Consider the following 13811-nt stretch of genomic DNA (forward strand, 5'->3'; position numbering starts at 1 on the left):
TGAGGCTGGAACGGGCTGGAACAGCACTTGGCTACAGGCCAGGACCAAAAGTCAAAAGGGGCATCACTGGACTGAGAACCCAGAAAACCAGTGCTCTCTTCTAGGGAGCCTGGCTGGAATGGAACAGCCTAACCTGTTCCCCTCTGTGCTCCATCCAGGCAGCTGTGCAGTGGGGGCCCATGATGGCATTTTCAGAATGCCCATTTCTGTTGCTCTGGATTCTAGATTTCCAGTTCTGACCTTGGGAAAAATCAAACTGTCTTGCTCTTTTAAAAAACATGGGGATGCCGAAACCGGTTTGGCTCAGTGGATAGAGCGTCGGCCTGTGGACTGAAAGGTCCCAGGTTCGATTCCGGTCAAGGGCATGTACCTGGGTTGCGGGCACATCCCCAGTGGGGGATGTGCAGGAGGCGGCTGGTCGATGTTTCTCTCTCATCGATGTTTCTGACTCTCTTTCTCTCTCCCTTCCTCTCTGTAAAAAATCAATAAAATATATTAAAAAAAAAAATTTAAAAAACATGGGGATGGCCCTAGCCAGTTTTGCTCAGTGGTTAGAGCAGGGGTGGGCAAACTTTTTGACTCGAGGGCCACAATGGGTTCTTAAACTGGACCGGAGGGCCGGAACAAAAGCATGGATGGAGTGTTTGTGTGAACTAATACATGTTAACACTGCTGCTGGTGAAGGAGCGGAGGGGAGAGCAAGAGAACCCTTCACTCTTTCGGCTCCATGGGCCGTAGTTTGCCCACGGCTGGGTTAGAGGGTTGGCCCTCGAACTGAAGGGTCCTGGGTTCCGGTCTGCTCAAGGGCTCACCCCTTGGCCCTGGACAGGTGCATGCAGGAGGCAACCAATAGATGTGTCTCTTTCTCATCAATGTTTCTCTCACTCTCCCTCGCCTCTCTCCCCTCCACTTTCTCTAAAAAAATTAATGAAAAAAGTATCCTTGGGTGAGGACTAACAAACAAACAAATAAACAAACAAACCATGGGGATGGTTTCCAAAAATTTATGAGCTTCCTTCTAGCTCCAAGGCTCTTGCTACTCTGGCTTCCAACTGCCTTTATAAAATCTCTGGGGATCTGGAAAAGAGAGGCTGAGACTTCTTCTCTTCTAAGGGCTGATTTCACCCCGGTGTCCCCCTTTCAATGAGCAGACTAGAGGGCAGGATCCAGACCAGTCACTCTCCACGGGGCTGGAGCCAGACAGGAGGCAAGCCAATAGCTTCTCCCCCAAAACACCAGAGTAGAAGCAGATGGGTCTGCTTCGTAACGTTTAATATAAAATGGCAGCAGCCGCTGTGCAGTTGTAACAGAATTAGCCGTAGGGTGTCCAGAGAAATGTACACAGGCAGCCCTCGCTGGAGTGGAGCCAGCCAACGCAGGCCTGCTGCCCGGTCAGCTGCGGGCTGTCACATGGCCAGGACGATGGTGGTGGTGGCCCAGCATTGCTGAAGGGCTCAGAGGTGCTGATCCTTTACAAGCATGCTGACCTCTACCCCACCGCAGAGTCTAGATCAGCGGTCACCAACCTTTCGGACCTCACAGACCACCAGTGGTCTGCGGACCACCGGTTGGCGACCGCTGCTCCAAAGGTTTCCTTAAACCAGCGGTCACCAACCTTTCGGACCTCGCGGACCACCGGTTGGTGACCGCTGGTCTACATGGCACATGTTCTGAGATGCCTGTTCCCAGAGCTCCACCCCTGAGTGGGGGATTTCAGCCCTAAAGAGTGAAGCCCCTGGAAGGATGCAGGGCTGTGAAGAGTGGGTGCCTGCTCACAAGCTGCGAGGGGCTGATGCCTCTGGAAATCAGCAGAAAGAAAGGCTAGGTTTTGGGGGTTTTCCCCCTGGAAAAGCCACCAGGTTCAAGTAAATGAGCAGAGGGCTCCCTGCCAAGGCTCACCCCCCAAAAGGAGGTGACTGCCTGCCTGCCCCCATGTGACCACCGTGGGAGGTGGGTGCGTCAGGCTTGGAATTTAGAGAGCAAGGCCCGTCACCAAAGCCCATCCCCGTAGCCCAGAAAAGCCACTGTGCTTCCTGTTGAGCCCATTTTAAGCCACTGAACACTTCCTCGGCTGGCTGGCCTGGCTCCGCGCCCACAGTGCTTGGCTGCCATTGTAGAGGACGCAACCTCGTTGCAGAGGCCAGCAGGCGAGTGCAAGGGCAGCCAAGCCCCAGGACCTGCCTCAGGCAGGGGACGAGAGCTGCCACAACTCTACTTCCAAAGAAAGGCCTCGAGGTGCTGGGAAGAGGGTGCAGGTCTTGGCGTTAGTGGAAGTCCGTGTTGAAGGCTCTGCCGATGACCAGCCGCCTCACCTCACTGGTCCCGGCCCCGATCTCATACAGCTTGGCATCTCGCAGAAAGCGGCCCATGGGAAAGTCATTGATGTAGCCGTTGCCACCTGTAGCCAGGGTGTGGGCAGAGAAGAAAGGACAACAGGAAAAGTGATGGGAAGTGGGCAAAGCAAGAGAAGCAAACAGAAGGCCAAGGATACAGAAACAGGCCAGAGGAAGAGAGACTGATGAAGGAGAACCAGCAAAAGCTGGTGAGAGGGCGGGTTCGAGGAATACCTTACTTGGGAGGACAGTGGACAAGGGGCCGGGAGGCCACCCAGAGGGCAGAGGACAGCAGGCAGGCAAGAGGACCGCTGGTGGACATGGAGAAGGGGGATCAGGCGATACTGCATAGCATTTACGGGGTGCCAGGTTCAGAGAAGTGAAGTAATTTGCACAAGTCACAAAGCTGGTCCGTGGTAAAACCAAGACTCAAACCTAGGCCATCTGGCTTGAGTCTGTGCTCTAACCACTGTGCAGCTTTGAAACCAGGCTGTCCACCCCGCTCTGAGGCATCTCTCTCCACTTCCCGGTGTCCGCAGGACTAGGCGTGAGCGGGGCGTGCTGCCTCCAGCGGTTTTCTCATTTGCTTTTCCATGTTCTCGTAATAACTGGGGCAGAAGCAGCCGAATAGCACCAGCTCGGCTGCAGCTAGCTGAAGCTCAGAGTGAGGGGCGAGGAGGACACCTCTTTCTGGAGGCAGCCACAGGCAAGCCTGGGAAGGGGAGTGGGGAGTGGGGGCCACTCACCGAAACACTGGATGCCATCCAGGGCCACCTGTGTGGCACACTCAGCGGAGTAAAGAATCACACCCGCGCAGTCCTGTGGGAGGAGGCCCCGGTCAGCAGGCCCCGCCAGGCCACACAGAGAGCGAGTCCCAGCAAGCCGCCCGCCGCCTCCTTCTGGGCAGGCCGCCCTTACCTTGGCGGTGCAGTGGCCCTCGTCGCAGGCCTTGGCGACGTTGTAGACGTACTGCCGACATGCCATGAGGCGGGTGTACATGTCGGCCATCTTCCCCTGCATCAGCTGGGCACAAAGGGAGGTCACACGTCAACTTTCCTCTTAGACACTCTCCCTAGTTACCAAAAGCAGATCGGCAGCAGCAACCTGACAGCCAGAATGGCAACATCAGGGCACAGGAAGCGGACAGGACTTGCCTAGGGTGACAGAGAGGGTAGAGGGCTGCTGCTGCTCCCTGAAGTGGCCCTCCACCCACCACCACCCTCATTCACATCCTGCAGCGTCTTTCACACCAGAAAGGGTGACTAGAAACGCCGCCCCCCGTACCCCACGCCTCACCCTCACAATGCCGAGTTCATTCATCTCAAACGAGAAGCGAGGAGACGTGTGAACTTCCCGACCACCTCCCAAGCCAGGTGGCACGCTGACGAAGCCTGCCCCCCAAGCATTCAAACTCACTCTGCTGGGGGAGGGGCGCAGATGCCCACAGCACATGCTCCGCGTTCTCATTTGTGAAGGAAAACTTGAACCCAATGAAAGAGGACATGTCGACAAAGCATTCCACTCACCTGGAAGTGGCCAATCTTCTGGCCAAAGGCTTCCCTCACGTGCAGGTAGGGAATGGTGTGGTCCAGGACGGCCTGCATGATCCTGTGGGGAGGACAAAGACACTGTCCCCCCGCTGCCAGCTGGGGTGGCAAAATGCCAGTGTGAAAAGGCTTGGGGGGGCGGGAGGGGACAGCTCAGTGAGACAAAGAGCTGGAGTTCTAGAGAGGAGAAAAGCCTGGGTGTCCTGTTTCACATCTCAGGTGACCAAGCGGTATTGCTCCTCAGGCATTTTGTCTTTCAAAGAATGTTCTTTACCTTCAGTGTGAAGAAATAACACATGGGAATAGGAGGTTGTTTTCATTTCCAGAAAACAAGGTGCATCGGCCAGGAGGAGAAGACTGGGGCTGTGGCTGCTGTTTGCCAGGGCACTGCTTGCCGGGGAAGCTAAAAACCCAGCTCCCCCACCCCCACCCTGAGCCTCACACTCACCCGAGGGGCCCACCAGCCAGCACCAGCCGCTCCAGGTCCAGCCCACTCATCAGCACGTAGACGCCCTTACTTAGATGGCCCAAGATGTTCTCAGCTGCTGGGAAAAGTGCTGGTCAGAGGGAAGAGGGCTGTCCACCGCCCACAGACTTCTCCCTTTATAAGAGCTACTAGGTTTGGTACCATGGCTCTCATACCAGGCACTAAAATATGTCACCTGACCTTCAACGAGGGAGATTCTGGATGAGAGAAAAGGATGGCGTTTACCACTCCCTGTCAGAAGGAGAGCTTGCCAGACAGACATCCCCGCCCCCATACACACATGATCCACAGGATCAGACACAAAGGCCCGACTCTTAGGTCTTTTCCTCCTCCGCTGCCTTGGATGGGAAGAAGAAAAGCTAATTTGGTCTAGAAGTCACCCAAACCCTTCCTAGTATTTTCACGCCTGTGTCCGTAATTACCCTTTCCCTCAGGTTGAGCCTGCTCTGGTCCAATATCGCCCGTCCCCTCGCCTCCAAGAGTGTCCATGGAATAGTCATCGTTCAGGAGATGGGCCAGTCCACACTGGTGTCAGAAACTGCTGAGCCCCTCTCCACCCCAGAAGCCGGGACCTTGGTGACCTCCGAGTGTTTTCCTGCTTACGCAGGAGGATCTGCACTGATCCCCCACTCCCGTGATGCTCTTTGTAACCAAAGGATACTTTTCTTGGGTGGTGGACCATGAGGGGGAGGCGTGGTCTGTGGCTGAGGTGCAGAGTAAACCTAGCCGGTGATCAAATCTATGTCTTTGGTCTCATTAGCACAAGAAGGGTGTGCTGGATCTCCCACAACGTGTCACATTTTCAGTTACACGTCAGGGGAGAAAGTGCCCAAACTGATGCCTTCCCTTCACTGAGTCCGGCTTCCAGCAGTGTACTTGGATGGTGTTTTAGCATGGTTAACGAACACCTCACACAGGCTGTACTGGGAAACGTGCAAACAAGGACGTCTGAAGGACGTTAGTGGGCCAGAGCGGATCTTATCTTTCTATTCCAGATACTGGAATCCAACCCAGACACAGTGCGCTATCCACACCGGAAACAGGCACACAGGGAAAACAGCGGGCCCTCAGCCCCGGAGTCCCACACGTACGGGCCCGTGGGCCAGCCACAGTCATTGGTAAGCTGACAGTGGGAGCCTCTCTAACCCAGAGATGGGCTTTCTCAGCTTATGAAGGGGTCAGCACAGGGGCGCACCCTTTCTTAGACTCACCAGGAACCTTGCAGTCTTCAAAGATCAGCTCACAGGTGTTAGAGCCCCTCATCCCCAGCTTGTCCAGCTTCTTGGCGGTGCTGAAGCCAGGCATGCTCTTCACAGAAACAAAAGGTGGCCTTGAGTACAGACCAGGCCCAACAGGGTCTAGTAAAGGGAAGACCCTTGCACAAAGCCCACCTTCCCACCCAGTCCCAGCACTCCCACGGCACACCAGCGTTCCGATCCCAGGGCCCACCCTGCGCTGGCCCACTCCTGGAAGCCCCGGCCCTAACACCCCACCAGACCCTGGCCTTCTCTGCCGCTGGCGTGCGCTCTCCCCACTTCTCACGGCGGCACTTCTTTCTCCAACGCCTGATCCCTAGGGCCCGGTTGACCCTTCCTAGCTTTGTTTCCTTTCCTTAGGGAAATAATTTCCAAGATATTCTCAGGGGCCCATGCAATTCCTTTGGCCCTTTGTTCCTCTGCCATCTGAACCTAATTGAATCACAGCTGGGATCAATTCAACCACCTGTGTGCTTTGGCCTGGACCAGCGGTCGGCAAACGCATTAGTCAACAGAGCCAAATATCAACAGTACAACGATTGAAATTTCTTTTGAGAGCCAAATTTTTTAAACTTAAACTATATAGGTAGGTACATTGTTATTAACTTAATTAGGGTGCTCCTAAGGCTTAGGAAGAGCCACACTCAAGGGGCCAAAGAGCCGCATCGAGAGCCGCAGTTTGCCAACCACGGGCCTAGACTAATCAGATGCACTGTGCATGGGCAAGTGCTCTGAGCGCACGTTTTGCTTCCCTGACGTCCCGGCTGCTGAGTGGCGTGACACAACCTTGAGATTTCCTATCTTAGCCAAGCCCTTTGGGCTACTCAATTCTCATTCTCCAATCCTAGCCAGCCACTTTCCCCCTCTCCCTAGGGAGGGTATTGCAAACCCTTAAGACACTACCAAGTCCCTCATCCCTGTGGTCCCCAGCCCGCACAGATGCCCCGGCTTTCCACCTCAAGGTCACCAGGCACATCTTCCTCCCCCATCACCTGTACCAGCCTTACCTCTGCTTCCTCAACTCTCCATTGTGTTTTGCTCACTTGCTCAGACACATCTCAAGTTCTCCCTCTCCTGAATTTCTTTCTCTTTATCAAAAAATTTGCTCAGTTCTCTCCCATTCTTTTTAAAAAATATTTTATTGATTTTTTTATCAATAAAAGGAAGGAAGAGGGATAGAGAGTTAGAAACATCGATCAACTGTCTCCTGCACACTCCCTACTGGGGCTGTGCCTGCAACCGGAATCGAACCTGGGACCCTTCAGTCCGCAGGCCAACGCTCTATCCACTGAGCCAAACCGGTCAGGGCTCTCTCCCATTCTTTTTCTTAAAAAATATATTTTATTGATTTTTTACAGAGAGGAAGGGAGAGGGATCAAGAGTTAGAAACATTGATGAGAGAGAAACATTGTTCAGTTGCCTCCTGCACACCCCCTACTGGGGATGTGCCCACAACCAAGGTACATGCCCTTGACTGGAATCGAACCTGGGACCCTTGAGTCCGCAGGCTGAAGCTCTATCCACTGAGCCAAACCGGTCAGGGCATCTCTCCCATTCTTAAAAACAAACTCAAACTCCCAACTTTTGTTGTTGTTAATCCTCATCAGAGGATATTTTTTCCATTGATTGTTTTTAGAGAGAATGGAAGGGAGGGGGAGAGACAGAGAGAGAGAAACATTGATATGAAAGAGACACACTGACTGGTTGCCTCCTGGATTAAGCCTGCAATCGAGGTACGTGCCCTTGACCGGAAGTAGCGCTCTAACCAGTTCGGCTAGGGCAGCCGTGGGCAAACTACGGCCCGCGGGCCGGATCCGGCCCATTTGAAATGAATAAAATTAAAAAAAAAAAAGACCGTACCCTTTTATGTAATGATGTTTACTTTGAATTTATATTAGTTCACACAAACACTCCATCCATGCTTTTGTTCCGGCCCTCCGGTCCAGTTTAAGAACCCATTGTGGCCCTCGAGTCAAAAAGTTTGCCCACCCCTGGGCTAGGGCCAAACTCCCAACTTTTCATTCTACCTTCTGCCCCATCTCCCTCTTGCATTTATTTTCAAGATCTGGCCCTAGCCGGATTGGCTCAGTAGATAGAGTGTCCGTCTGTGGACCAAAGAGTCCTGGGTTCGATTCCAGTCAAGGGCACATGCCCAGGTTGCAGGCTCGATCCCCAGTAGGGGGCATGCAGGAGGCAGCCAATCAATGATTCTCTCTCATCATTGATGTTTCTATCTATCCCTCTCCCTTCCTCTCTGAAATCAATAAAAATATATATATAAAGAAAAGATTTGAAAGGTGCAGTCTTCATTCCGTCTCCACTCGCATTCCCATTCACACTTCCACTTCAGTCTTCCACAGCTGCTCTCAGCAGCCCCCTGATGACACCTTCATTGTCAAATCCAGTTCTCCTCAGTCCTCATCATCCTGCCCCTGTGTGTGGCCTGGCTCGGTGGGCGGCTCCACCAATCTCAGACTTGGCGCAGCCTCCCTGATGTCCCCTGCCTTTCAGTCTGCTCTTCACCCGACCCCGGGGAGCCTTGGCAGGGCACACAGGATCGCTCGTGTTTGCCATCAGGGGAAGGGCTCTCTCTCTGGCATCGCTGTCAGGAGACAAAGGCCTCCCACCTGCACCCCCTCCATTCACCTTCTCCACGATGAAGGCGGTGATGCCCCGAGAAGCGGGCACAGCAGCCAGGTCGGTCTTGGCATAGACAACAAGGACGTCGGCATCAGGGCCGTTGGTGATCCAGAACTTGTTGCCATTCAGGACGTAGTGATCTCCTAAGAACAGGAATTTGGCTACTTAACACCAGCCATGTTGGCCCATCTCAGCCAGTTAGTCCACAGACTGCTAAGCAGGAAGCTGCCCGGCCGGAAATAGTTCTGGAAATCTAGCAGAGGCCACCCCAATGATTGCCCTCTGCCTTTTCGGCTCCCAAGTCGAAAGAGGCCTCACCTTTCTTTTCAGCTTTTAGCTTCATGGAGACAACGTCAGAGCCAGCATTGGGCTCACTCATGGCCAGGGCTCCGACGTACTCCCCACTGATCAGCTGCAAGGGAAACCCCAAAGGGCCTGGTTATGACTTTAGAAGTACCTACAGGAGCTGAGATACTTCCTGCCTGTTTGCATGACGCCCCTTCACACTTCTCTCAAAGATCAGGCGATTGGTAAAGTCTTACAAAAGAAGCCCAGTATGCACAAGGCTGGAAATCTCTCTCCCTTTTCCTAGTCCCTTTGCACAGAAGCAAGTCCTAGTCTTCAGCTTCTGAGAGTGCTCCCTGCAAATGCTGCCCAGTGATGAACTCGGAAGGTTTGGCCGCAGTTTTAATTTTTTTGACTTAAGTATTTGAAAGCAAAAACCTGACCCCTTCCTAGCTGTATCTGGTTCAGGGCAGCGTGCGACGGAAAGCAAATCTGACCAGCCCTCGACCACAGGGAGGGCGCCTCGTGTTGGGTGGTTGCACCGAGATCAGGGTGTGTTTCTCCATTCCCATTGCCTCACCTTGGGGAGGTACTTCTCCTTCTGGGCCTCATTTCCATTGCGCACAATCTGATTGATGCAGAGATTGGAGTGGGCACCGTAACTGAGTCCCACGGCTCCAGAAGCTCGGGATATTTCCTCCATCACCAGCACATGTTCCAGGTAGCCCATGCCAGAGCCGCCATACTGGGCTGGGAGTAGAGGTTGTGCGGGGGAACAGAAAAGGCAGCTCAGATTAACCCAGGACACTGACAGGATCCTAACAGTTATTGGCAGCAGAGAAACATCCCTGTAGCACCTATTCCAAGTTCTTGCTGACAGAGTCAACAGGTTCATGCCATGGAGTCTGTCTACAAACACACAGAACCGGTTCTGTTTGCTGCCTCTGTCAGCTGAGGTGGTTCAGAAAACAGCCATTGCAACCCCCACTTTATCCCAGACAGACCTCTTAATGAAGGCAGGAGAACCTGAAGTGCAAGACAGATGTTTGTGTAAAAGGCCTGAGGCAAGTGAGGTGTGCACAGCATAGGTTTGGACCTAAAGAAACAGGACTATCACATAAACAAATTGTACACCTTAAACATACATAAGGTTACACGTCAGCTATAGCTCAATGAAAACAGTTAAAAAAGAAAAAGAAAAAAAAGCAAGATTAGTAACAGGAACAGGAGAGCCACAGTCTGAGAGAAAATCTGGTGGGCAGTGCAGTCGAGATGCTGGTTAGGGAATTTCGGAACTCTTCATAAAAATGTGCCTTTTCCTTGGCAGGAGGGCCTAAATAAAAATGGCTGGCTCGGTGGATAGAGCGTTGGCCTGCGGACTGAAGGATCCCGGGTCCGATTCCAGTCAAGGGCACATGCCTGGTTTTGGGCTCGATCCCCAGTGTGGGGTGTGCAGGAGGTAGCTGATCAATGATTCTCTCTCATCACTGATGTTTCTATCTCTCTCTCCCCCTCTCCCTTCCTCTCTGAAATCAATAACAATAATAATAAAAGTGGCTGGGTCCACTGGTACCAACCGCTGCCCTGCAATTTGGGTAAACCCCGGTAAGATTCTCTGCACATGTTCACTCTTGACCAAGAAGTCAGGCTCATCCAAGGCTCTCCAGAAAGGCTGGCTCGCCCCCTGCAATTCCGGGAAGGAAAGCCCTCAGGTGGTGACACTGGAAAAAGCCACCGGGACAAGCAGGCAGAAAACAGAACTTATATCTGGCTTCCTTTCAAGTTTCTGATTTCTAACTACCTTCTTCATCCATTAAAATACCATCTGGTTCAGAAACATATTCTTTCTAATTTTAATTTTTTTTTATTTTTAAAATATATTTTATTGATTTTTTACAGAGAAGGGAGAGGGATAAAGAGTTAGAAACATCGACCAGCTGCCTCCTGAACACTCCCTACTGGGGATGTGCCTGCAACCAAGGTACATGCCCTTGACCGGAATCGAACCTGGGACCTTTCAGTCCGCAGGCTGACACTCTATCCACTGAGCCAAACCAGTTAGGGCAGAAACATATTCTTTATGGGGTTCATAAACCCCCAAGACACAGAGGAAGAAAGTCTTGTTTAGGAGTTTCCAGTGGCCTTCCCCCTATTTCCCATGAAGGTGGTCTAAATTAATTTTTAAGTGGTTTCATTTTATCATTACTCATGATCTAACTTTCTATGATCAGCCAAAACCAAGAACTGTCTCCAAGGGGCTGAGGGGGAGATGTAAGGAGAAGTATATTGTTTTCCACCTCCATTCCAATGCCCAAGGAATACAAGCTGAGGCAGGCTGTGCCATCCCAGGCTTTAGCTGGCGAGGCCACAGTCTCATCTATTTATTGGGCATTGCAAGCCAGACTGGGCCTCTCCTTCAGAGGCCAACATCCAAATCAGAGACCACCAGCTCCCTGCTCTTTATCCCTGGAAACAAGTAGTAAGACCCACAGGGGACACAGGGCAGGCCCAGGGACAGTGTATTTAACACGTCATCTGGCCACCTCATGTGGAGGCTCAGCATTCCTCCACAACTTCATCTGTTTCCAAATGAGCCCCAGGACCAAGCTGCGTGCCTAGATGTTATTGGTAGAAGAGTTAAGAGCTTAGGGACTAGACCAGCCGTGAGCAAACTATGGCCCGCGGGCCGGATCCGGACGGTTTGAAATGAATAAAACTAAAAAAAAAAAAAGACTGTATCCTTTTATGTAATGATGTTTACTTTGAATTTATATTAGTTCACATAAACACTCCATCCATGCTTTTGTTCCGGCCCTCCGGTCCAGTTTAAGAACCCATTGTGGCCCTCGAGTCAAAAAGTTTGCCCACCCCTGGACTAGACTAAGGGACTATGCTGCCAATATCACCCGGGGGAGCTTATTCAGCACGCAGACTTCAAGAGTCCAAGTAGAGGCAGTGGCCATGGGAAGGTGGGAGCAGAGATTGGAATGATGTAACCTAAAGCCTGGGAACACCCAGACAGTTGCCTGAAGCAGCAAGGAACAAACTCTCCCCTACAGTCTGCAGGGAGCACAGCTCCACTGGTTTCAGACTTCCAGCTTCCAGAATCTTATATAAGAGAATAAACTTCTTTCGTTTTAAGTCAAAAAAGAAAAAGAAAGAAAGAAAAAAAGAGTCCAAGTAATCCTGACCCAAGTGAATCACACTGGCCTAATCCCTTTGTCATCTCAATGTCACTGCCTAAGAAAATAGAAGGGCTGACAGTCAATGCGAGCTTTCCTAGGACCAAGGGGGAAGAGGTTCTGGGTTTCTTTAAGCACAATCCTTTTTTTTTCTTTTTCTTTGAGCACAGTCTTTTCATTCCTTTCCTGCTTCTTTTAGTTCTGGTGTTAAAGGGCATGCAAGAAAAGTCCTCTTTAGGGAACGAAACGATACTCACCAGGGGCTGTGATGCCCAGGACTCCCAGTTTCCCCAGCTGCTTCCAAAACTCCTGCCAACAGAATGGAGAGAGCACAGTGGGTGGTGAGGAGGCAGCCAGTCACAGGTGCCTGGGCACATGGAACAAGGAGACCCAAACCCTTCACAGAAAGGGGCTGCATTTTTAAGGAGGTTTCATTTACCAGAAGACTGTATGAGTTCTTCCAGGCTGCAGTGTAACTCCCAGCACCCCCCAGCTCCCAGACTGGCCCCCTGCACCCCCAGTGTGGACCTCAGGACTCACTCGAAGGTTCTTGAATTCATTGCTTCGATCAATCTCCTGGGCCTGGGGGGCTAGGTGCTCCTGCAGGAACTTAGAGAGGGTGTGACGAAGCTAGAGGGAGAGAGGTGCACAGATGCCTCTGTAACATTATTGCCACTGCAGACGGCGTCTCCACTGCTGAGGACACATTCGGGGAAACAGGCTCCCCGACACCTCCCCAAACGGCATCAGACGGAAACCTAAGAGACCCCTAGTTTATGCTTCCTCAGAGATCATCTTCGCCCCTCTTTCTTGAGGTCCTCAGTCTAGACAGCTTCATGATTATTTTTTTAAATGTCACTCCCCTACATAAAATCATTCCATGGCTTTCCTTCGTACTTAGACGGCCGAGGCCCTGCATGAACTGACCCTATCAACCCAGCCCTTCCAGCCTTCTCCAGTCCCCCCCCCCCGACCCCCCCACCCCGGCCACCGTTGTAAGCACCTGTCAGCTCTTTTCTGCCCTTTTTCTCAAAGGGATTACTCAACGAGATTAGAAACTCCTCTTGGCAGGAAAGTTTGAGAACTAGAACTGCTTTCTAGTTCTCCGGCGTGATTGAAAGCTCTGCCTGCTGTCTGTGAGCCCGAGTGGGCTTGGAGTTCCGGGACACTGGCACATGCCCGCTGTTGCCACAGGAAAATCACCTGCCGGGCGAACCGTGCCAAGTGAAGTCTCCTCCCTCCTGGAGGGGCTCTGCCTCAGCTCCAGTTGTAATGACATCTTTCAAGTACTTTGTGCTGTGACTGTGGGTGAGATTCCGCCGCCTTTCAAAGCCCCGGGGTGTGTGTTGGAAAGCGATTTCTCGGGGATAATGATTAACCTTGGCGTTCCTTCAGTGTGAGCGGGCTTCAGGCGGGCTGAGGCCCCCTTGCCACGCACCGGTGGCCCCTGCCAGACCGCCACCAGAACACGCTGTGTTCCAGCGGCTGTCCCGCCTGCCCCCGCATCTCCCTCCCGCAGCCGGGCGCACGGGTGGCAGGTGGGCAGGCGAGCGCCAAGGCGACCCCGAAGCGGGCAGCTGGGGCCAGGCCGGGAGGCCTAGGGGCCGGGAGGAGGGTCAGGCTCCCTACCTGCTTCTGCTCCTCAGTCAGCCCGTTGATCGCATCGTCCACCGCCAGCAGCGAGTGGGCCCGCCGGGAAACGACGCGGGCCAGCGGCGACAGCGGCGCCTGCAGCCTCCAGCGCCTCGCACGCAGCCCCAGCAGCCGAGCCGTGGTCGCCATCTCCGCAGCGCACCGAGCCGAGCCGAGCGGAGATGAGCCCGCCCTACGGCTCCGCCAATCCGGCTGCGCTGCCCCACCAATCGGCGAGGGGGATGGGCCTCCAGCAGCCTATCACTCCCGCCGCCCGCGGCGGCCCGCTGCCCTCCGCCCGCGCCAGAGCTAATCGGCGGTGACCCCGCGGGAGGCGGTCTGAGTGCCCGGCGCGCACCCGCTGGCGTCAGCCGGGCCGGGTCTTCTTTAAGTAGAACAGCAAGAGCAGCGTCTTCCTCTTCTGAGTGGAGGACATAGGTACTTCTCCT

General features: G+C 53.2%; 1 protein-coding gene across 1 annotated transcript; it reads right to left on the minus strand.

Annotated features, from left to right (window-relative positions):
• Window positions 1-988: 988 nt before the first annotated feature.
• Window positions 989-13537, minus strand: IVD (isovaleryl-CoA dehydrogenase). The gene is made up of 12 exons (XM_081113136.1): window positions 13360-13537; window positions 12271-12360; window positions 11988-12039; window positions 9129-9298; window positions 8582-8675; window positions 8270-8406; window positions 5579-5675; window positions 4329-4422; window positions 3860-3941; window positions 3252-3356; window positions 3080-3152; window positions 989-2398 (listed from the first exon to the last, which is right to left on the minus strand). Exons 1-12 carry the CDS (start codon window positions 13510-13512, stop codon window positions 2265-2267), a joined length of 1281 nt encoding a protein of 426 aa, XP_080969262.1. The 5' UTR covers window positions 13513-13537; the 3' UTR covers window positions 989-2264.
• Between the last annotated feature and the right edge of the window lie 274 nt (window positions 13538-13811).

The sequence above is a fragment of the Myotis nattereri genome (genome assembly GCF_964212035.1).
Source record: "Myotis nattereri genome assembly, chromosome: 1".
NCBI classification, from domain to species: domain Eukaryota; kingdom Metazoa; phylum Chordata; class Mammalia; order Chiroptera; family Vespertilionidae; genus Myotis; species Myotis nattereri.